Here is a 26463-nt window from a genome sequence, read left to right on the forward strand (position 1 = left end):
GGGGGGGGGGGGGGGGGGGGGGGGGGGGGGGGGGTCATTGAGTGAAGGACTATTGTAAGGTGATCTGAACTTCAAGCCAAGACTGAAAATCTACAGCACTCAATCCTGACCTCTGCCATTCACCATCCTCCAAATCAAGTAATCATACCTCTGTGTTACAAGCCAACAACAAATATCTAGTAAGACGAGTCTTCTCATTTACAATCTTAAACTTTTTATGATTGAATTACTAGGGCGCTAAAGTTTTAATCATTTTCTAATCTTTCAATTCCCAGTTTTTATACATTCAAACATTTCGTCTGACCTGCCATCTTTGCTCGAACGGCGATTTTTTGTTTTACTCTCACATTGAAACAAAACATTATTTTGTTTTGGTGAAAGTACAGATATGAAAACAAAAGACACTACAAACAATAGACTAGACTATGCATGCGATGATTAATTAAAGTCTTATTTTATTCCTCTCCCACAAAGTGCACCTGCAAGCTTAGATTAATATGGTTCACTGTTGCACGCATGTGAAGAACATTCTCTCACGTCTGATTTTATGAGGGTCAAACAAGCATGTGAGAGTTGTGGGAGAGAATGAGGATGGTCTCTAAGAATGAGAGTCATGTGAGCTTGTCTCAAATACAATGAGAGGAAGCTAAAATGTCAATTCTCAATATAAACAAACAAACAAACAAACAAACAAAAAAACCCTAATAGCAAGTAATACATTTTTCAAAGCAGTTTGTCCCAGAGTGCCAGCTATAGTAAAGACAGAAGTGAATACAGCTTTTCAATTAAGTACTTCTCAATTGAGATCTTTACAATGGTTTTTAGAAATATTTTAAATAGAGAAGTTTGTGAAAGCTAAAGTAAAAGAAAAAAATATATAAAATTATATATACTACTTGACTGAATAGAAAAAAAATAAAAAATAAAAATAAACACAATTTTGAAATAATTAAGATTTGGAAATGTTTTTGAAGTCTATAATGCTCACCAAGGCTGTAATTATTTGATCAAACCATTCTTTTAAATTGTAATAATTTCACAATATTGCTGTTTTACCATAAATGCAGCCTTGGTGACTTCTTTCAGGAACATAAAAAATAATTTTTTTAACTGGAAGTGTATGCATGTATAATTTATTACATAAAATAGTAGTAGTAGTAGTAGTAGTAGTAGCAGTATAAATAATATGTCCTGCTCTCAAATGAGTAATAATATGAAAATGTGAAAACAGAGTGTATCATTTTAAACTTGTGAATTCTTGACTTTGACTGGTAATGTAATCATCTAAAAATTCTACCAATACAACTGCAACAACCCAGAATGACCTAGCAACCTCATAGTGACACACTAAAACGACTGGATAGCAATGCCACGCACCCAAAACACCCTACAGCACATGTATAATTCTACTTCTAATCAAACTGTATTGTAAATTGCCATGCAGAATGGGCAGTTTACATTACGCCTCAATTCTGACTCGGAGTGAATGGACAGATCGCGCGTGTGGTAATTTGGAAGCTTTCGAGAAGAGGTTTCTCTGGTGTGAAATGCATCAATACACCTACACAGAAAACTGCTGGAAAGACTGACTCAACTGCCACGGCTTTCATAAGCCTTCACAATACATCTCAAATGAAGAAAAAAATGCTTACATACAAACGGCCACTGCAGCTTGTTTTAAGGGCAAAATGACATTGTTTCATCTCGAAATGTTCCAAGCCTACATCAAATTAAATGTACTTTTAGGAAAGGACAGCCCACAAGGACCTGCGTTCATGCATGGCATAACTGTCCGAGTCATTTATTTTATTTTTATCCTTGAGTTTAAGCTGAGATGATTTGAAGTATCTGGGGTTAATCACCTCCCTCTGGGGCGACCGAAGCTCTGTAAGCCTCTCACCCACCAATCCCTGGAGACGTGACCCGGTCACTCGGGCGGTTGTGTCAGAACACAACATGCTGGACATCCTCCACTGTAACATACACACTCTGCATAGTTTCCACTGCCCCGTCCCCTTCACACACGCTCTCACACTTCATTCACATGCTAAAGGGATACAGGAACTCTTCCGGACACTCACGCTCCTGTGCCTTTCTCTCAAAAGGACTTCTACAGGAAGCTAGCGGATGATGGTTGGTATTGCGGGATCAGAGCGTTATCTGCATTCTCACATTCCTTAAGATTTTCAGCATATGTGTAATGGTTTGCAAATGCCACTGACGTATTGAACACTTGCTGGTAAATATTCTCAGTGAGCTATGGGTCATTCTCTGAAACAGGTGCCTTGTCTAGTTTGAGAACATACATTTTGCACAGTTGTAAACAGTCTTTCAGACAAAGAAAGTGAGTAATAATAAATTGCATAATGCCATATTAAGATAAATTAAATATTTGTATGCATGTTGTAATAATGCCTTCAAAAACGGTAACGAGGTTAACAAGTTTAGTTAAATGTGACATTACAAGTACCACAAGGTACTATTTTATCAAATACGCCGTTTTCATTTGTCATACCACATAAAATCATGAAATCCTCAAAGCATGAAGACAGAACTTTGAGTCTTTCAAATTAAGATAAATAGAATGACAGAAAGAAGTCTAGCTAGAAGGATAGAATGAAAAAACGATAGAATGACAGACAGAATGACAGATAGGGACGATAGATAGAATGACAGATTGAATGATACAACGATAGACAGAACGACAGACAGACATTCATTTTCTAGCCATTCCTCTTTCTCTTACAACAGATGTTCTCTACAGCAGTTTATTCCCATGCGGCTCCATATCCTGTTCCCTCAGAAGGGAAGCCCAGGCTCACTAAAAAACATTTAATGAGCTCCTGTGCGTGAGTCATATGTCAGTAGTTTCATTCAAAATAAACAGGAGTACAAGGCTCACCTGGAGGTCAAGGTTATTTCATAACTTGGTCTTTTTGAATATCAAAGCAAGCTCTGCAAGTTTTCAAAAGCTTGTCAAAAACAATCCAACTTCATGCAACTTAAAACTGTGGTTAATATGACATTAGACACATTGCATGGAGACATACAATGCGTCTAATGCCAAAAAACAAAGCCTTACACCAGTGCCAAGTGCTTCAAGAGTCACTACAGTTTCTCACACTCGTTCAAGAATCTAAAAATAGAGACAGAGCAGAACAGGTTCTCACTTCTGCTGTAGGTCGTGAAGGCTCTGCTCTGACCGGTGGAGGCTCTCCAAGTCTTTCATCATCTTCTTCATGTGGTCTTTAGAGTGCCGGTTCTGGATGTAAGCGAACCAGCAGCCTCCCATTCCGATGACTATTGACACCACCAGCATGAAGTCCTTCAGATGGTTATGTCTGTTCACTGCGAGAGACAGAAACCAGCATATACTTTAAACAAGTAGTCATTTAGCAAACCCAGGAACAGGGAGCAACCTGGGGTTAAGTGCTGTGCTTAAGGACACAAATTAACTCATAATATGCAACATTTCTAATAAGACACTTCCAGTAAAATGACTTTTCTTTACATTAGTCTTTACTCTAGTACAGGGGTTCCCAATCCCAGTCCTTGTGCTTAGATTGAACAATTTTTGAACTGATACGTCTTAGTACTGAATGAAATAAAGACAAATAGACAAAAAAAAAGACAATAGCTTTCACATCAGGAGTGCGTCTATGATGCTTTAATATGCTGCATATGTAGGCAGCTCAAAAGGTTTTGGAACAGATCCCATGACCTGTTTAAGAGTGCAAAGCTGAGGTGTAGGTGTAGGTTGTAGTAGTAGAAGTCAATCTGCATTCTGAACAAAACCTAAATTCAGTTTGCAAATTGATACACGCAAAACATTGGCTTTCTCTGCAAGCTGTTCAAATGCTTCCCACAAAAGCTGTTTAATGCAATTTTCTTGCAAATATTGTGCTGGCACACAGTGTAGCTGCAGCGCTTTCATCTCGTAAAGGTTAAAGCGTTCATTTACATTTACTGTAGGGATACATGGGCTTCTGCAGTTACAGTCCTGCAATACTTACCACTGCTGTGCCATTGGGCAAGACAGTTAACCTAACAACAGCCCCAGGGATAGCACACAGTCCTGACCCTGGATGACTCAATAACACTCTTCTCAACTCCTCATCCTCTAGGAAGCACGACCGGTTGTCTAGCACGAAAAATTGTTGGTCTGCATCAGCTTGATAGCTTTAATTACCAAAACCTAACATACTAAAATACTATTTGCAGAGCTTTTGCCTTTGATTATAAGGGTATAAACTACTGGCCAAAGGATTTTTACTGTTTTTGAAAGAAGACTCACCAAGGCTGCATATGTTTAATCAAAAATACAGTAAAATCAGTAATATTGTGAAACATTACAATTTAAAATAACTGCTTTCCATTTTAATATATTTTGAAATGTAATTTATTTCTGTAATGCAAAGCTGAATATTCAGCATCATTAATCCAGTCTTCAGTGTCACATGATCCTTCAGAAATCATTCTAATATGCTGATTTGCTGCTCAAGAAACATTTCTTATTTTCAATGTTGAATACAGTTGTGCTGCTTAATATTGTTGTTGAAACCTTGATACACTACCATTCAAAAGTTAAGATTAAAAAAAGGGAATACTTGTATTTAGCAAGGCTGCATTAAACTCATCCAAAAATGACAAAGTTCTTCAAAACTGACAGCATAAGGTTATAAAAGACTGCCATTTTAAATCAATGCTGTTCTTTTGAACTTTCTATTCTGATAATAACCGAGCAGCAAATCAGCATATTAGAATCATTTCTGAAGGGTCATGTGACACTGAAGACTGGAGTAATAATGCTGAAAATTCAGTTTTGTATCACAGGAATAAATTACATTTTATTAAAACATATTCAATATTACTGTTTTTACTGTATTCCTGCTTTAAAAAAAGTGCAGTTTTTGGTAAGCATAAGAGACTTCTTTCAAAAACATAAAAAAAGACCAGTAGTGTACAGTAACAGGAAATGCAAAGGAAGGCCAAGCTTAAACCTGCATGACCCACATGAGAACCACAGCTCAATGAATCTGGAACATCTGCACTAACAGCTGCAGCACCATGGCTCTAACATTAAAAACTAATCTCACAAGCAGAAGGCTGTGATGGGACACTCTCTGGGGACAAAATATACAAATGCTGTTGTTAAACGTTGAGGTGTAGGCTTTTAAAACCTGTCAACTGTGTCAGCGAATTAACAAAAAACGAGGGGTATAGGGCATCGTGTTTCTGATGGCGGTATTGTCCCGAGTTACCAGGGCAGCTGGAATCAGTGCCTGGAGATCAGTAGGGTGGTGCTGAGCCGTCAAATGCAGGCTGCACCATCTCCCTGGTTTCCTGGAGCCGGACCTCTTCAGGGTCAACTTTCACAATGAGATCTGCCACATACAGACCCTGTCTGTGACTCTCTGTTCAGACCTCTGAGAGGATAGTCTTGTTTTCTAAATGGAACCACAGTTGGGAATGTCAAATGCAAATGCTTAAAAAATTAAGGCTGCTGGATCTGAAGGGGCGAGGATTGCAGACTTTTGTAGCATTTTGGTTTTCTAGTTAAGGTTAGTACAACAAAAACTTAACCAATTTTCCATCCTCTATCTAATAGAGAGACAAAAGTCTTTAATAAAACTTGGCGAGACCAAAAAAAAAAAAAAAAAAAAGTTAGATGTGCTGCAATGGTCAATTCACATCAATCTGTTAAAAATATACAGTACTGTTCAAAGGTTTGGGGTTGGGTACGATTTATTTAATGTTTCTGAAAGAAATCTCTTTCGTTCAGTAACACTGAAATAATTATAATTTAAATGAATGGTTTTCTATTTTAATATATTTTAAAATGTAATTAATTTCTGTTATGGCAAAGCTGAATTTTAAGTAGTCATTACTTCAGTCTTCAGTGTCCTATGATCTTTCAGAAATCCTTCTAATATACTGATTTCAATGTTATCATTAATGTCGAAATCAGTTGTGCTGCTTAATATTTTTTGGAAACAATGATACACGTTTTTAAGATTCTTTCAAAAGTTCAAAAGAATAGCATTTACTTCAAAAAATACTATTTAACCTTATAAACCTTTATATAATCTTCATTGTCACTTTCAGTTAAATTAAGGCATCCTTGCTGAATAAAAGTGTTAATTTCTTTCATAAAAAAAACTGACCCCAACATTAAACGATAGTGTATATAATCCAACAATTAAAATATTTCTGTAAAAGAAACATGAGCACTCAAAATAACCAAATGCACATTTCTTGTTAACTCTGACAATTTCTGCCATTATTGCTGGGCATATTGATATTGAAATTCTTATTTTCATAGTGTGGCTGATAAATGGCCAATATTAAAATGTATACAATTTTGTCTATTAAATAAAAATAAAAAAAATTGAATAAATTTAATATTATAATGCACAGTACGAAAAAAAACATTTGCAATTTAAAAATATCAGTTTAAAGATACATTTTGAGTGTTACATTAATCTAAATGTAAAATAAAAAAAAAACTATTTAAATTTAAAAATTAATATCAACCAATAAAGACACAATCATGCATCTGTAGTTATTGCAGATAATTATTTTTTTCCCCCTGAATTTAATAGCTTCGCACTGCGAGTTTTGTTGTAGAGTATGTCTACATAGTACAAGAAAAAAAATCATTTTAAAAGCACAACATAGCTCTGTTATTCAAAAAATAAAATACATAAATAAATATATATATGTATACATAATAAAACAGAAGACCTGCACTAGAACTGTTCACAACACCTCTGACAGGATGACCCAGCTGTTTTGGACCAATTCGCTGTTATGGAGCTATAAATTCAAAATAAATATTTATAAACAAATGGCAATAACAGAAGGGAAGACATGCCACGTGGCTAATAAAAACAAGTGCTTTGGCCAGACCTGGAACAGCATTCTAAGCATTAATAAAATGTCAAACACTCATTCTAGCACTAAAACAACTTTGTTCTTGCTCATAACAAAAGGTATGTGTAGCGCATGGTTATGTCAGCCCCGGTGTATTCTGGGGTGTGGCGTATATCAAATCACATCGCAGGGTTACTGTCTAATCTGTGACGTGCAATTCGAGCTGATGGATGGTCAGCAAACAGAAAGAGTGCATAGCGCATGGTACAGACTGATCCTGTTTCCAGGTCAAGGCAGATTCTTTAGATAACACTCCCAGGAATGTAACAGACTGTGTAAGAATGTGCTCCTGGGAACAAGCTTTTTTGTAAACACATAAGGCATTGATTAAACAAAAGAAAGGGAATGGATCAAATACGGTCTCTCTTTGATAAATACCTGTAAACCTGTCGAACCAGTACACCAGCATTCTGGAAGGTTAGACACGATGGGCTGCATCCGTTTCAGTGCGCCAAAGACGTGTGCTCAGAATACAGAGTGATCGTCTACACCCTCCCTATCCAACCCCTCAAGCCTTCCCCATCGGCCTACAGCAGATGACTACGAGCCTCACAAGACCTGTATATGCTGGCTAATTGGTCTCAGAGAACATTTAAAGAGGAAAAATGGACCACCGTAGAAAAATAAATGGAAGAAAATTGCATTGATCAATATGGTAGAATATGACAATGGGTTCTGGAATTTTTGGTCTAGGACCACCTTAAAAGTGCTATTGTTAGCCTGTTTTAGGTCTATATAATGCACTACTGTTCAAAAGTTTGGGGTTAGTTTCATTTTATTTTTTTAAAGAAATCAACGGTGTTATTGAGCATTAAATTGACCAACAGTTCAGACATTCTAAAAATATATTTAAAATAAATGCTGTTCTTTTCAGCTTTCTAATTACCAAAGAATCCTGAAGAAATATTATTTCCACAAAAATATTAAGCAGCACAACTGTTTTCAACACTGCGAATAAAAAGGATTGTTTCTTGAGCAACAAATTAGCATATTAGAATGATTTCTGAAGAATCATGTGATACTGAAAACTGGAGTAATGATGCTGAAAATTCACTACAGGAATGAATTACATTTTTAAATATATTTCATTATTTTAAATAGTAATAGTTTTTCACAATATTACTGTTTTTCAAATAAATGCAGGCTTGTTGAGACTTCTTTTATAAACATTAAAAAAATACTTACCAATGTCAAACTTTTGAACAGTGTAGCTACTCACACTAGCTATGTTTCCATCCACATATTTTTATGCGCATTTTGGATTATCGCATAAAAAAAACGCTGGATGGAAACGAAATTACATTTTTAAATATATTTCATTATTTTAAATAGTAATAGTTTTTCACAATATTACTGTTTTTCAAATAAATGCAGGCTTGTTGAGACTTCTTTTATAAACATTAAAAAAAATACTTACCAATGTCAAACTTTTGAACAGTGTAGCTACTCACACTAGCTATGTTTCTATCCACATATTTTTATGCGCATTTTGGATTATCGCATAAAAAAAACGCTGGATGGAAACGCCAAGATGCGCATAAATTCTAAAAATGTGCATAAAAAACATATGCGCACAACTGAGTAGGATCACCTTTTTATCCGATAAGAAAAAATGCACAGAAACTACGATGGAAACACATTTACTGCATAAATTCCACCATGCGCATTGAAAAAGTCATGTGACTTTGCGTTATGAGACGGGATAAATTGACTAACCAGCGGACCGATTTCATTCACAGCATCTAGATGTTGTTTTGGTCATTCTGAAATGCCTGAGGAAAGTCTGTCAAAGTATTTCCGTATAATTACTGTCTTACATGACTGCATTCCCAAACAGCAGGCATCCACCTCTAAAAGCAATGACCGCATTTATTGTGTTACGTCTGCTCTCTCTGAAGCGCAAGCAATTTATTACATATGAAAATTATTATATTCAGTGGATTCTCCTAGTTTTCTTAGAGATATTTAGTGCCAGTTTATCAGGAAGTGACGATTTTGTTCTCTTTGACTCGTTGGATGGAAACGGTGCTTTATTCGCAAATGTTTAATGCGATATTCCAATTTTGCGCATAAGTTCAATTCGCATCTTTGGATAGAAACATAGCTACTGACTCATTAAAAACCAAAACTATTTGGCCTTCCTGCATACAAAGGCTTTAAAGGAACACGCCACTATTTTTGAAAATAGGCTCAATTTTCCAACTCCACTAGAGTTAAACAGTTGAGTTTTACCGTTTTCGAATCCATTCAGCCAATCTCCGGGTCTGGCGGTAGCACGTTTAATTGCAGCTTAGCATAGATCATAAAATCTGATTAGACCATTAGCATCTTGCTCAAAAATGACTAAAGAGTTTCTATATTTTTCCTATTTAAAACTCGACTCTTCTGTAGTTACATCGTGTACTAAGACCGACGGAAAATGAAAAGTTGCGATTTTCTAGGCTGATATGGCTAGGAACTATACTCTCATTCCGGCGTAATAATCAAGGAACTTTGCTGCCATATCATGCGTGCAGCAGGCGCAATGATATTACGCAGCGCCTGAAAATAGGCTTATTGGAAGTTACCTAGCTGGGACTATTTTCAGCTAAAAGTGCTACCCGGAGATCGGCTGAATGGATTTGAAAACGGTAAAACTCAACTGTTTAACTCTAGGGGAGTTGGAAAATGAGCCTATTTTCAAAAATCGTGGCGTGTTCCTTTAATCAGCCATACATCCTAAATGCCAAAGCCTTGTTGGATGACAGAGTGTTTTCTAGATAAGTGCAAGTCCAAAATAACAGTTTCTCAGATGCTAATCCTAAATCCGAAGTAACCCCATGCTTGCATTTCTACTGCTCCTCCCATATATAGATCAGCAATTGCTGGCAGTTCACTAGAAGACGTCTGAAGCCCAAGTAGATAAGCAGGTTCTTCTGAGCTTATTTGCATGTTTAAGTGGGCTATCGATCATCTGATGTGATAGACACCTCAGCTGCTGGCTCACGTTTGAACATGTTTAAAGTTAAAGACATATTACAACAGAACCGGAAACAATCACATCTAAGCAGACACGAGGTACAGATCGCTAAAAACATTTCTAGAAAATATATATGACAGCTATAAGACAGATTTAGGTTAGTTGAATGTTTTGGTTTGATTTATGATTGTCTACCAGAGGGAAATCTCACTCACTCATAGGAGCTCCAAACAGAACCGTATCCAGAGCCTTGAGCTGTAGTTTCTGAAAGTGACTCCGGTCCAGAATCTTCAGGACGGTCTGTGTCAGAGTGACGTTCTTCACCGCCAATCTAGAAACGAGAAAAATAAATTAATACAAAAGAGGTCAGACTTACTGAGTCAAACAGAAAAATTAGTTTCAGAGCTAAAGAAAAACATTTGACCATAATAAATAGGTTTTAAATCCATGAATGATGCTCACAGCGGTCAAGTTTTGAGTGTCAAGTAATTCTTGTCTCACTAAAAGTGGAATAAATGCTTGGTTAGGATAAGTGTCAAGTGTTTCCCCATCACACTCGGACCAAACTAATTGAACCAGCATGTCAGAAGTTAAGAGCACACAGTCTCAAATGTATTTAACACATCCTGCGGTTTAATTTCTAGTACCACCAAATGGCACAGATGACCATTTTTGGGGAAAAGAAACAGATTTACAAAATTCCAGTTGTCTGTGCATATTAAACTGGGATAGAGTACATTTTATAAATGTACATATACTTACACACTACCATTCAAAAGTTAAGGGTCAGTAAGTTTTTTTGTTTTTTTAAGATATTAATACATTTATTAAGCAAGGATACATTAAACTGTACAAAAGTGACAGCAAAGACATCAATGAACACATATTTCTATTTCAAATGCTTTTCTGAATTTTCTATTTAAAACTCGACTCTTCTGTAGTTACATCGTGTACTAAGACCGACGGAAAATGAAAAGTTGCGATTTTCTAGGCTGATATGGCTAGGAACTATACTCTCATTCCGGCGTAATAATCAAGGAACTTTGCTGCCATATCATGCGTGCAGCAGGCGCAATGATATTACGCAGCGCCTGAAAATAGGCTTATTGGAAGTTACCTAGCTGGGACTATTTTCAGCTAAAAGTGCTACCCGGAGATCGGCTGAATGGATTTGAAAACGGTAAAACTCAACTGTTTAACTCTAGGGGAGTTGGAAAATGAGCCTATTTTCAAAAATCGTGGCGTGTTCCTTTAATCAGCCATACATCCTAAATGCCAAAGCCTTGTTGGATGACAGAGTGTTTTCTAGATAAGTGCAAGTCCAAAATAACAGTTTCTCAGATGCTAATCCTAAATCCGAAGTAACCCCATGCTTGCATTTCTACTGCTCCTCCCATATATAGATCAGCAATTGCTGGCAGTTCACTAGAAGACGTCTGAAGCCCAAGTAGATAAGCAGGTTCTTCTGAGCTTATTTGCATGTTTAAGTGGGCTATCGATCATCTGATGTGATAGACACCTCAGCTGCTGGCTCACGTTTGAACATGTTTAAAGTTAAAGACATATTACAACAGAACCGGAAACAATCACATCTAAGCAGACACGAGGTACAGATCGCTAAAAACATTTCTAGAAAATATATATGACAGCTATAAGACAGATTTAGGTTAGTTGAATGTTTTGGTTTGATTTATGATTGTCTACCAGAGGGAAATCTCACTCACTCATAGGAGCTCCAAACAGAACCGTATCCAGAGCCTTGAGCTGTAGTTTCTGAAAGTGACTCCGGTCCAGAATCTTCAGGACGGTCTGTGTCAGAGTGACGTTCTTCACCGCCAATCTAGAAACGAGAAAAATAAATTAATACAAAAGAGGTCAGACTTACTGAGTCAAACAGAAAAATTAGTTTCAGAGCTAAAGAAAAACATTTGACCATAATAAATAGGTTTTAAATCCATGAATGATGCTCACAGCGGTCAAGTTTTGAGTGTCAAGTAATTCTTGTCTCACTAAAAGTGGAATAAATGCTTGGTTAGGATAAGTGTCAAGTGTTTCCCCATCACACTCGGACCAAACTAATTGAACCAGCATGTCAGAAGTTAAGAGCACACAGTCTCAAATGTATTTAACACATCCTGCGGTTTAATTTCTTCACTACTAGTACCACCAAATGGCACAGATGACCATTTTTGGGGAAAAGAAACAGATTTACAAAATTCCAGTTGTCTGTGCATATTAAACTGGGATAGAGTACATTTTATAAATGTACATATACTTACACACTACCATTCAAAAGTTAAGGGTCAGTAAGTTTTTTTGTTTTTTTAAGATATTAATACATTTATTAAGCAAGGATACATTAAACTGTACAAAAGTGACAGCAAAGACATCAATGAACACATATTTCTATTTCAAATGCTTTTCTGAATTTTCTATTCATCAAAGAATTCTGAAAAAAACAAACTAAAAAAATGTCCACAGAAATATAAAGCAGCACAACTGTTTTCAAAATTGATAAGAAATATTTATTGAGCAAATCAGCATATTAGAATGATTTCTGAAGGATCATGTGACTGAAGACTAATGACTTCTGAAAATTCAGATTTACCATCACAGAAATAAACAAAATATTTTAAATATTAAAATAAAAAACATTAGTAATATTTCACATTATTACTGCTTTTATTGTATTTTCATTGTGCATAAAAGACTTTTGAACACTAGTCTGTATGTACGTGTGTAGGCACATGTATACATATAATGCAATTTTATAATAATAAAATAAATAATTTATATTACATAATATTATAATAATTACACACAACAGCTTTAAAGAACCACTCTTCTTGTTAATTATTGCTGTTAAAACTCACCGGGGCATGGATGTACCGTTGAAATTCAACTTCCGGAAGGCTTCCGCATATTGTGGCAGCTCGAGGTAGTCGATAAGCCAATCCACAACCTCATCCACTGTCCAGTTGTACACTGGAGAACAGAAACACAAAGCTAGAATTAGGCCAAATTCATAAACATCACAACGCATCAGAATTAATTGATCAAAACAAGCTGATAAATGCCGTGTAATACAACGTGTGACCAGAAGTGGGTGGTTTTGACTTAAAACGAGTATCCTAATGGAGTTTTAAGTTTAGTAAGAATCGTGACGGTTTTTAAAAAACAAATCGTTACATCATCAGAGGTCTGTAGGGAATAGAGTGTGTGACTAAGAGTGTCATTATCTGATTTTGAAGAAGCTTCTTTTCCATGCTAAATGAATCTGTCTTAATTGATAAATGATCCTAATCATACGGTGTGATTTATTTCTGGCCTTTAAAATCATTGTTTGTATGAGTCCGACTGTACAATATGAGCCTGGTGAGATCTTGGGTAGAAGCCAAATCTTTCATGTAAGACTGAACTCTCTTTATTTTTTTACATACACCACTTCCTACATCACTTTTTTGGACATGGCTAGCACTGACTGGGTTATCTGCAGTGTCACATTCTGACGATGAAATAAAAAGAATTTTGCAAAAACAAAGAAATTTGCCAGTGGCTAAGATTCATCGCAATTAATCAGCCGTCAATGGCAATGACACACTAAGCGATCAAAACTGCCCATGATATTTCAATGAAAATGGGGAAAGACACCAAAAATCAAGCATACACAGCAAAGGGACAGCTGGCATAACCATCCAGTACCATCACATTTTAATGGAGTATAAATATTACACTGGCATAAATAATCACTGTCAGACCACATTTGAAAAAAAAGCAGACACTGTCAGCTCTCAATGAAAACACTGTAAGAGCATATATCTCTCTCGCCTGACCCTAGCACAAAACTGTGCTCAGTGTGTGTGTGTGCTCATTATTATTATTATTATTATTACTACTACTACAAAAAATACAAATATGTTGCAATATTTCAATGTAAAAATAAATGTATAATTAAGTACAATAATAATAATAAATATTGTATTGAAATTTGACAGTTGTACTGTGAAATAAAATAAATAATGAATATTGATTCACCATCATATTAACATGGCCAAGTAACTTAAAGAAAATCATGTTATCACAATGCATGTCCAGAAATACCATGGTAAAATCATGTGGTATCACAGAATGAATCTGGGATATATTTTAATTAACCTATTTTTTCCACAGCATTTTATCCAGCTGTACAGTTTAAGGCATATTGTGCAGTCAATTGAAAAAAAAAAAAACTTAACGTAAAAAAAATCTGACTTTGATGTATTCAAGTCAGCAAAAACCTTCAAAGAATGTGAATCTGCATTAGCAAAGGTCAACCGATGAGCTGTTTTTCAATAAAAGGTACAACATATTCCACTGCATGTGAAAAAAGCATGACAAGCAGCTTTCTGCGTTAATGGGTCATTATGAAAGAGTTGCGCTCACCTTTCGAACTCTTCCAGGCATTCCACAGGTCCTCCACGCTTATGAGCTGGTCGTCACCGTGGAAACTGTTGTGCTTGGCTTTGGGGTCATGGTAGTTGAGGTCCTCTCTTAAAAACTGTTGGATAACAGGGAACAAAATGAAATGTATTCCAATTAGCAACTCAAGGATACCAGTGCATTCAGAAGAAAGGGAAAACATTGAATATGATTGCTTTATTCTCCACTAGCAGAGTTTTTTTTTTTTTTTTTAAATGTTTCCTTTATAAGACCTTTAGATGGTGTAAAAAAAAAAAAAAAAAAGAGAAAAACAGATTGCAGTACAATGAAACAATGCAGGTTCACTGGAAAACATTTAAAACTTATAAGACCGATTTTTTTTTTTGTTGAACAAACAAACAAACCTCAATTTCATTCAGAGGCCCAAATTGAGCAAATATATGTAATTTGGTGCAAGATGTTATTTATATGACCAAAGATTAAGATTACATTCTGATGTCTGTAATGTAAATCAATTCGATTTTTAAAACAGTATGTCATAGTAAGATGACATTTAAATAGTTTTATTTAAATTAGTTTTATTATCAAAGCTCTGTAGTTTTTATTGTAGGGGGCAAAACATAATGCAATGCAAAAATGATGCTTGACAGATGAACAAATAAACATTCAACAAAAGCCTGATGTATCATATTTGATATTTAAATTTGAATGATTTTTCAGTTGAATGAAATTTGAATGAAAAAAAAAAAACAAGTAAGCCCAAGTTGCTTCAGTCCAGTAAATGTTTATCTTGAAATATTAATAATTTAAAACTTATTTGGTCACACTTTAGTTTAAGGTCCAATTCTCGCTATTAACAAACCATTTACTACAACTTTTGCCTCAATAAACTCCTAATTTGCTGCTTATTAATAGTTAGTAAGGTTGTTACTCGCTAATAGCGAGAATTGGTCCCTATACTAAAGTGTTACCAGTTATTCTTATGCTTAGCTACTTTATAAAAAGGCCTTTCACAAATTAAAGTCGAAAGGTTCATATGTGACTAGTGTTAACTGCTGAGAAAACAAGCAAAAATATGTCATTTCACAAGACTAGTCTGCATGTCATATCCTTGAGCGGTAGAATGCTGACAGATGCAGTGTCTCATAACCAGTTGGGCAAAACTCTTTAAGATGAAGGTCAAAAACACATGACAAATTACATAAACAAGTGCAGATTTTGACCAGTAACTCCTCTGTCTTTTATCCCTTGTAATCAGTGGATTTATTTAGTGACAGGTCAGGCTGATCCTAGATGAGCACTCTTTCTGAGAGACGCCTACACATGGGTCTGAATTAGCGGTTATGGCCTCTGCAGACCACCTGACTCAGAATAGCACAGTGAGGAGGCTTCTGGTTTCCTGCAGAAATGTTTCCTGCATCTTGCAGCCTAAAGAGCAAAATAACACCAACCATGACACGCATTGCTGCACTACGTCACACAGGCTGATACAATTCATCATGTACTAATGCTTTAACAAACCCAGATCACTGGAAAGAGCATTAGACAGGACAAGTCCCATTCATCCAATTCATTAAACACACAAAATTCTCAGTAAAGAATAACATAAACCATTATCCAATAATTACAGAAAAAAAGTAATAAATAAAAATAAAAAAGATAAAATAACAATCCCGATTAACCTGTAAAAATATTGTTATTAATATATAATATGCATATAATATTCATTTTACACACATGTATTTTTACTCTATGACTATATAACTGATTTTATATAATATATAAATATAATAATATATACAGATCTAGTAAAATATTTAGTGCAACTTATTTATATAAATATATAGTAGTATAAAGAATATAATTAATTTAAAATATTATAATAGCGTAAAATGCAATACGTAGTTAATTCATTAATAAAAAAAAAATGTAATACAGTCTTGTACCTTTTTTCATATGTTCATATACTTTTTTACATTTTATAGAGATACACATCTTTTTATGCTTTAAACCAAAGTTTGTAATTTTTTTAATAATCCCTGAGCTAGCTGTATTGGTTCATGAATTTTTGCAGAAAATAAATTTGAAAAATACTTCCAAACCCATGGCAGTCACTGTTGTATACCATAGGGTAAATGAACAGATAGCTTGTAAAATGAAAAACATAACATAAACCTAATATCACAAGCAGCAACAAGCATCAGGACACCTATTAGCCTGCTGCAGCTTACTCATTCACCATCATGCTGAGTTGAAAGTTAATGCGATGAGAAAACACTGTGTCTGTGGAGGTTTCCAGCTCTAACTATGAGGGGGGCTAAAAATAGACCCATCTGTGGTATTAACTAAAACTAGCAAACAACTATTTTTAGGCCGCAAATCTGCACAGCTGTTGTGTTACCACATTCAAGGTTCTGAGGGCCAGGAAAGCTCTGGTTTGTGCCGAGCGAACTTGCAGTAGTTTGGGTGAACGTTCACGAGTGGGAACTTTATCAGCTCAGAGCGTGTGGTACTAGAGAGACTGATGTAGGCTGTGATGCATCCGGTCGTGTTTGTGTATATCAGAGTGTTATAACACAAAGGAACCGGTCCAAGAGATCCATGAGCTGCAGAAATAAACCTTGGCGTCTGTCTTTTCATAACACAATACATTTAGAAACTTAAGAGGAGACGTCTCTTAAAGCTCTCCAAGAATAGAGACAGAAGTCTATCTAAGCCTATCAAAGTCACCCTGAAGGCTTGGTAGATGATTGGAAACCAGGTTGGGGGCTGGTAAATGGACATGAAAAGAAGTATACTTGGTTTCTGAAATGTATCACCAAGTAGAATGAACTACAACTTTTATATTAGATGTATCGTCTAGAATACCAGGCTGTACTCAAAACATATTGATCAAACCTGAAGAAATTGAGCAATATCTATTTGTTGCTCAACTACTTGTCTCGGGCGATGTAATCACAAGTGATTAGCAAAAATAGATCGCTGCTTTACACCCGTTAGTAACATGCTAGTCTCCTGCCTAGTAACATCTCCTGTGATGTCCTGTGATCGGATTTCAAGAGGAGGGTCTTTTCTGGGACACTGTTACTGCATGTTGATATAGCAAATAAGCCCACTTCCAACAACAACAAAAAAAGTGTTACATTGTTTTTCCCTAAATAATACTTTTAGAATTTGCACAAACTACCATTCAAAAGAATGTTTTTGAAAGTAGTCGCTCACCAATGCTGTATTTATTTGAGCAAAAATACAGTCGAATACAGCCGAACTTGGTACCTCTCTCTATTTGTAATATATTTTAAAATGTGATTAATTTTTCAGCATCATGACTCCAGTCTTCAGTGTCACATGATCCTTCAGAAATCATTTTAATATGCTGATTTGCTGCTCAAGAAACATTTCTTATTATTATCAATGTTGAACAGTTGTGCTGCTTAATGTTGCGTGATACTTTTTTTCAGTGATTAAAAAGTTCAAAAGAACAGCATTTATTTAAAACAGAAATATTTTATAACATTATAAACATAACTTTTGAGTATTTAATGCATCCTTGCAGAATAAAAGTATTAATTTCTTCCAAAAAAAAACCGTGAGAATGGTAGTGTATATACACAAAATATGTGAATAAATAAATATTAAATAATAATAATTCATATTATATTTATATATAATTTTAATCCAACATAACATATAAAAAACTACAAAACAACATACAAAAAATAAATACACTGCATTATTGTAACTTTTAGGTCATAGTACAGATATGCAATGCTACAAAAGCTTGACTGCATTTCGTCATGATATATCAGAAAGAAATTAATTGAACAACACACATTTCGCAAAATTGCCACATCATGACATGTTGCATAACCCGTCAGTTCTCTTTTTCAGGTCATGGTGTGCAACAGTTTGGAGAAAACTCAGCTAGACATGCTTATAGTTAACTACCAAAATAACCGCAAGAAAACTCTATCGACCCCCCAAGAATAGTGACAAGAAAAATTAAGAATAGGATGGCACACTTGCAAAGTATCTGCACACTTGCGTAGAGTATCTTTCTGGCTTTTGGTTACCAGCTGTTGTCCCATATAAAGTCAAGTCTTTTATATAACCTAAACAAGCCTAAGATCAAAAGCACTGGTCAAAGCCATGAACACTGCCTTTGTAAGAAACATGACTCTCTGTATCTAATCCGAGTTCAGTGAATACAGTTATGTAATGCAAAAGTCCCCTTACAACAATTATAATAGTCTAGCTAGTCAAGACAAAGTAAATCATCACATAAACTTGATATAACAGATTTCATCTCTAAAAAAAAGAAAGAAAGAGGACAACAAGCCACTAGTTATTTTCTGTCAATCTGCCATTATATAACAGACAGGACTCAGGAGATGAGGGGCCGGCTGCCGTTTTGGGGAGGCTGAAAACTAGCACACCAACTGTGGGATATTGTCTTCTCCAACAGGACTGGAAACAAATCCAGGCCGACCAGTGGCATGAGTTTTGTACTGTCTGAAGCCTGACCGTGAGCCTCAGGAGACGCTGAGCTCCATCGGTGCGGTTCTCAGACCTGACACACACAGCAAGTTCCAAAGATCAAGGCCTGTGAGGCGTGGTGGGTACTGATCCTCTCTGCTGAAGCTTGAAAGAGTTTTTGGTCACAGAGAGGCTGATGTGGTCAAGAAATATTTTATAAAATGGGATAAGAGCTGAAGTTTTAGGACACTACTGTTCAAAAGTTTGAGGTCGGTAAGACTTTTTGAAAAAAGTCTCATGCTCATCAAGACTGCCTTTTTTGATAAAGAATATGTTAAAAAACAGTAATGTTGTGAAACATTACTACAATTCAAAATAACTGTTTTCTATTTGAATATATTTTAAAATGTAATTTATTCCTGTGATGGCAAAACCGAATTTTCAGCAGCCATTACTCTAGTCTTCATCCTTCAGAAATCATTCCAATATGCTGATTTGGTCCTTAGTGTTATTTCAGTATCATAGAGTTCAATTATATTTTTAATCAGTATTTTGAAATAGTTTTTATTTTATATTTTCTGTTTTCATTTTAGTTTTTTAATGGTTTTCATTCATTTTTATTTTAGTTCTAGCTATTTTTACATCACGATAAACTAAATGAAAATGAGAAATGTTGTAAAGTTTATTTTATATCAAGTAACAAATATTTTTTATGGTTTTAGTTATATTTAATAACCCTGGTGTTCAAGAAACATTCTTACTATTGTTGAAAGCAGTTGTGCTGCTTTTTTGGAAACCGTGATACATTTTCTCAGGATTTTGTTTTTCAGGACTTTTGATGACTTGCAATAATTTTAAATTTAAAGAGTTTTTAACGTTGTAAATGTCTTTACTGTCACTTTTGATCAATTTAATGTGTTCTTATTGAATAAAGGTACACTATAGAGGTGTTCAATTATATTTTTAATCAGTATTTTGAAATAGTTTTTATTTTATATTTTCTGTTTTCATTTTAGTTTTTTTAATGGTTTTCATTCATTTTTATTTTAGTTCTAGCTATTTTTACATCACGATAAACTAAATGAAAATGAGAAATGTTGTAAAGTTTATTTTATATCAAGTAACAAATATTTTTTATGGTTTTAGTTATATTTAATAACCCTGGTGTTCAAGAAACATTCTTACTATTGTTGAAAGCAGTTGTGCTGCTTTTTTGGAAACCGTGATACATTTTCTCAGGATTTTGTTTTTCAGGACTTTTGATGACTTGCAATAATTTTAAATTTAAAGAGTTTTTAACGTTGTAAATGTCTTTACTGTCACTTTTGATCAATTTAATGTGTTCTTATTGAATAAAGGTACACTATAGAGGTGTTGGAAGATTAACATTAATTCATAAACCACTTTCTTGTCATTTTGTCACGAGTTTGTAGCAATATCATGGTTAGAAGGGGGAAGAGGAAAAAAAAAAAAATGAAACCCCAAACTTCCTTGAACGCTTGTGACCGAATTCGATAAAGGCCAAAGTTGTCGCATTTCCCATGTGCCTGTTAATCTAAGTGCTGGAAAGCCAGGAAAACTCCATTACCTAAGATTAATTTATGTGTCTTAATACTCATCTCTTTATACTGTCTATATAAGTGACTTGGCCTGTTATTTTAATGCCATCAAACACACTTGTGCCTGATGCAAAAAATAAAATCTTAAATATAGAAATATAAGCATTGTAAAACACCCATACATGATTCTAAAGTCACAGCTACTGAAATTTAAAGCAACGAGCCCAACCTGCTCAGAAATTATATAACACACCGGTAGCATACTGCAAGATAATACAGCATGATCATTTGTTTTGCAAATTTTTTACCCTTATAAAATATTTACATTAATTAGTTTCAGCTGAAAAATAACAAACACCTATGCCATGTTATTTCCCACAGTGAGAGACAGAACAAGGTTGTTTACATTCAGAATAGCATGCTAACATGCTACTTTATCTTTGCAGTATGTACGTGTGTTGAGTATGCAAATTCTCTGCATGCACAAGATACCCAGGTTATCTGCTACATTTACTAAAACGTGTAGTATAAACTTGACCTTTCATTTCCAATGTGATGAATGAAGCGGAAGTAATACCAGCTTCAATTTTCAAAGTCTTTATCACTATAGTATGCTAAAAGTACACCACTTGTACACAAATATGCATTAAAGATGCAAAATAACCATGTGTTACAACTACAAATACCAAGCATAGCATACTATTGATTGGAATAGTAGACCTGGATCGATTTGCAAAGTTACAGGTGACTTTACAGGTCAGTTCAGTGCAACATTTAGTGTGAAATGTGTTACCTGTTTCTGATGCAGAAAAGCTAGTTCATGCATTCATGACCTCTAGACTGGACTATTGTAATGCACTGCTAGGTTGTCCTGCATTTTCAATAAACAAGCTACAGGTAGTACAAAATGCAGCGGCTAGAGTCCTTACCAGGTCAAGAAAATATGATCATATTACCCCAATTACAGTCTCTGCACTGGCTACCTATTAAGTTCCGTATCAGTTACAAAATATTATTACTTGCCTATAAGGCCCTAAATGGGTTAGCTCCTGCATACCTAAACTTCTAACCACGCTACAATCCAGCACGCTCCCTAAGGTCGCAAAACTCTGGACTTTTGGTAGTACCTAGGATAGCAAAGTCCACTAAAGGAGGTAGAGCTTTTTCGCATTTGGCTCCCAAACTCTGGAATAGCCTTCCTGATAATGTCCGGGGTTCAGACACACGCTCTCGGTTTAAATCTAGATTAAAGACACATCTCTTTAGCCAAGCATTCAAATAATGCATCTCATAATCGTGTACTGCAGTTATATCTGATCAAATGCACATTATTATTCTTTAGTTTGGGTTAAACAAATCAATTTTGCTTGGTTGGAACAGCAGCTACGCTAACTATGTTTATATTTGTTTCTCTGTTTTTTACCACGGTAACTAGGATTTACACAACCTTCAGTCTGGATCCAGAACACCTGAGAAGAGATGATGCCAACCCCTCAGAGGACCTCAGATGATGCCAACCCTGAAACAACTTACAGAACTACCACATTTTGCTATAAGTTTGATTGCATCATATAATAATTGCTGTTAATAGTGTTCATCGTCTGTTTTATTATGTCTTTAATTGATTTTTCCATACATTTCTGCCATGTGTACATTAATTGACAGTCACCACTGATAAGCTACCACTAAATATTGTAGAAACTTAATTTGCTGTAAAGTTGCTTTGCAATGATTTGTATCGTGAAAAGCGCTGTACAAATAAACTTGACTTGAAATATGGTGGACACATACAGTACAGCTCATTCAACCAGTAGCCGGATGGTGTATTGTCACTTAATGACTGGGCTCTATTCCAGTTCAACAAAAGCTTTGAAATACACTCTGGACTTTAGGCAGTTTTCCCAAAGGGCTCTTAAGTCATTACACTGCAATCAAGATCAGACGGTTTGATTCACTAACATAACACGGAAAAGCAAGACCACCAGAAAGCCATAGCTATTCATTGTAAAAGACAACTTTTTTACATCTTTAAGTTGAATTGCACAAGAGCCATTGAGGCAGAACGTGATTGATGACAGACAAATATAACTTAAACATCACCCAGGTTCACATATAATAATGATAGCTATATGTAAACAGCAATTGCATTAAGAAAATTGTCCACTTAACATTTGCGTTGTGCTCCATAAATAAGTTACGGAAGGAAGCAAATAAGATTAAAAACTAAAACACAAAAATCATCAATTTTTACCCAGTCATTTAAAAATAACACATTTTAGAGCTGTAATGACAATACCGTGATACAGTGAAACCGTGATATTTTTGCTTAAGGTTATCATACCGTCAAAATCTCATACCGGCCCATGCCTATTTGGATCATGATTAAAATCCAGTGGTTGCCTCCGATTTTTAAATGGAAAGAGCACAGACAAAGCCTTAGTTTGTTCATATTAAGATATTTATTTTATTTGTGTAACTTTTTGATTTGGGGATTGTTTTAAAATTTCAATTAAGTTTTGTTATATTTATATTTTATATTTCAATTTCACAAAGAAACGTGCAGCAATAGCTTAATAAAACGACACCTTTTCATTTACTGTATAATGTCTTCAATCTCATTTTGTTAAAAAAAATTAAATGTGAGAAAATCGAATCGTGAAATCAAAATCATGAATTGAATCGTGAGTTGAGGGAAACGTTACATCTAGAGATGCACCGATCGATCGGCCAGGGATCGGAATCGGCCGATTTTCCTCATGATTGGCCGGTCAGTCTCACTTCTTTCCGATTTCAAGCCGATCCGTTTTGTTACCAGCAGCACAGGCAATAACGTCAGCCGTGCATTCTCGCTCTCTTCTCTCCAACGACCCCTTCTCTCTCACACACACACACACACACACACACATCTCATTCGCTCCGGTTAAATAGTGCTTGTATTACGCATTATTTTAGTCATTCCCACAGGTTTCGCACTTACACCACCACTGATCTATATTAGCACAAGCCGCGCTCAGTCTCAAACAGCTTGTGAGCCACAAATACCAAAATGAGTGGCTAACTGTGCTAAAACGGTCAAATACATACAAAATTATGTCAAAATGCCCGTCTTGGCGAGTATCCAGTTAAACACAGTCAGTTTTGGAACGTTAAATAGTTGAGAAAGAGAACGCATGTTGTGTAACAGTATATTGGGTCTGTGGATAAACTCTTAAAGGGACCACAGTCCAATAGTCCTGCTGCTGTCTGTCATGTTAATCAAAGAACAAAAAAACAAAGAAAATAACTTTTGCAGTGAGTAGTGAACAAACACACACACACACACACACCGTGAACACACACCCAGAGCAGTGGGCAGCCATTTCAAATTTGCTGAAGTGCCCGGGGAGCAGTTGAGGGTTCAGTGCCTGCCCTTGCTCATGGGTCTCACCTCAGTCATGGTATTGAGGTTGGAAGAGATCGCTGGTCATTCACTCCCCCCACCTACAATTTATTTTTAATTAATTAATTAATATATATTTATTTATTTAGGTTTTTTAAGGCTGAACATAAATAGATAAAAAAATAGTCATTATTGCATGATTTAATAAATGTATATTACGGAAGGATATATACACACACATATGCATTATTTAATATTAATAACATTTAATTATTCAAATATAATACGTTTATAATTTACATTATACTATGTGTTTTTTCAATATAATGTGTAAAAAAAAAAAAATGTTGTGTGTGTGTATATATATATATATATATATATATATATATATATATATATATATATATATATATATATATATACACCTTTGATTTAGAATGCTATTTATTATTTTTTGTTCTCTATAATTTTTTCTTTGTTCTTTGAGTGTACTAAAACAAATATTTTCACATTACTGAATAATTTTCAAGGCCTGGAAATCCCTTTTTTTTCCCATGACTTTTAAAATAAACTTCATGCCAAAATCAGAACTGATTCAAATTACAACAGAAAATCAGAATTAAAACAAAAAAGTCCCCCCTTCTGACTGAAACTGGTTTGTTTCGTAGAGCAAGCATCCGGGCAAGAAGCAACAGATCCCAATCATCACTTATAAGTCAACTCGTATGAACTCAATATAAAAGGACAAGCCACCCCGTATATGGGCCTAAAACACATTACAGAAGCAATTGTATGCGCTATGATGCTTTTGGCACCTTCATTTGACATGCTGCCACAAGTAAGGACAGTGCTTAACAAAGATTGCATTCCCTTACTATTCTCAGCCGGGCCACATTTATACCCCCATACAATTTCTAAATAAGACAGCACTGGCATAGGGGGCTGCAAAGCACAGAGCACTCTGAAGTACATTTTGTTTGTTGATAAGGCCGTCAGCTCTCATCTATAATGACACAGCTACTTTTTCTCCAATGTAAAATAATAATTCAAACAGTTCAAACTCACCTGAGACACCGTTGTCCGATGGTAAGGGGTCTGGGCTTACATGATTGGATTTGTCCGCTCGACATTCCAACAAGAAGCATATACATACAATCAAGAAAGTCACCAATCTGCTGAGCTCCATACTGGGACAGCTGGTTTGGGATAGGAGAGAGAAAGATCATTTGAACAAACCAACAATCCAACCCTGCATGTCAAGTCATGTATTAAAGTAATCCTGAGATGATATACGGAAGAACACAGACAACTGAAAAACACTCTGAATAAGCCTACTTCCTCACTATATAGTAGGTGGAAAACAGCATGTGAAAAGAAAAACATGTCTAAATTTCATTCATACCACCCATATTCATACTATACAGAACAAACTTCTTTAACGATCGCAAAGTAAGTTTCATTCAAACCTAATAGTACATACTTTTGGACGCAGCTTTAATGTCTTTAATTATGACACTCATTCTGCACATGCTTAGTAGAGTTCTCTTTTTGCCTGAAAGTAAAGGTAATAGATAAAAGTCCCTATTTTTAAGTTTTTTTTTTATTTATTTTTATGCTCAGTATTTTTCTTCTATACTGTATTAACTTATGGTGCCTCTGAACTTAAAGTTTTCTATTTTAACTCTATAACACATATTAAAAGTATTTTATAGTACTAATATATTGTAAAATATTAATAATGTAGGCACCACTTACACTTTTGCTATAAATGCATAATTTCTAACAGGTAAAAATAAAATAATTAGAACAATATAAAAGGTAAAACCCATTCAGTAAGCAGAGTGTAAAAAGTGTTAAATCAATGTTAGTTATTTGACGGAATTAAGATACAGTGGGTTAAACATTTTAACTCATGCCTTGCTGAAATCCACTTCCTGTAATTGACCTGAATATTATCACTAGAGCCCGACCGATATATCGTTTAGCCGATATTATCGGCCGATATGAGCCTGTCGCCAATATATCGGTATTGGCAATATGCTGCCGATACAAAATTTTTTTTACAGAGCATATAACGCAGATAAAATCCTTGAAATGGTGTAATTACTTAGTTTGTCCAGCAGAGCGCACTCCATTGTGTGCTACTGGCAACCTGGATGAAACGCTTTAAAGCTTAAGTCTATGGAAAACCATTGAAACTTTGAACAGCCATATCTCCGTAACGGCGCGGCAGATCCACACCAAATTCGGGGGATCCCTTCAGCTCGAGGAACTCTCTCCAACGTGAATCGAGTGTACGTTTTGAGGCCCTCTTTCGAATGAGACCCCCCCCGCGTCGATAGCCCCCCGGTTAAATTCGTGGTCCAGTGCCGACCAATCTAGCGATCCCAGGGGGCTACCGACGCGTGGAGGGTGGAGTTCGAGAGGGCTCCTCGAGCTGAAGCAATCCCCTGAATTTGGTCCGCTGGCGCGTTCGCGAGATAGTGACACCAGCCAACACTTTCACTTCAGTAAGGAGATCTCGTTCAAGCAGCAGCATTCAAGCATTGTTTTATTCGACCGTAAGTGCCCTGCGAAGTGGACTTCACATGATTTTTCGCCATGATTCCAGTTCCAAGGGAACGTACACGTTGCATTCAAAGGGCATTAAAGTGCACGAGACATGAATTTATATTTATTTACAGAGGTAAATTATGTCACTTCTCTAGTAAGTTCCGTCTAGGCCTGTCGCAATAATC

General features: G+C 35.5%; 1 protein-coding gene across 1 annotated transcript in view; it reads right to left on the minus strand.

Moving 5' to 3' along the window:
• Positions 1-14513, minus strand: part of LOC107570037 (stromal interaction molecule 1-like) — a 25703-nt gene extending 11190 nt beyond the window's left edge. Inside the window, exons 1-4 of the mRNA XM_016256231.1 lie at positions 14315-14513; positions 12766-12877; positions 11617-11732; positions 3171-3348 (exon numbers count right to left, since the gene is read on the minus strand). Coding sequence (XP_016111717.1) covers positions 3171-3348; positions 11617-11732; positions 12766-12877; positions 14315-14513 — 605 coding nt within the window. The remainder of the gene's footprint in view (positions 1-3170; positions 3349-11616; positions 11733-12765; positions 12878-14314) is intronic.
• Between the last annotated feature and the right edge of the window lie 11950 nt (positions 14514-26463).

This window comes from Sinocyclocheilus grahami, unplaced genomic scaffold (genome assembly GCF_001515645.1).
Source record: "Sinocyclocheilus grahami isolate Dianchi unplaced genomic scaffold, SAMN03320097.WGS_v1.1 scaffold1408.1, whole genome shotgun sequence".
NCBI lineage: Eukaryota > Metazoa > Chordata > Actinopteri > Cypriniformes > Cyprinidae > Sinocyclocheilus > Sinocyclocheilus grahami.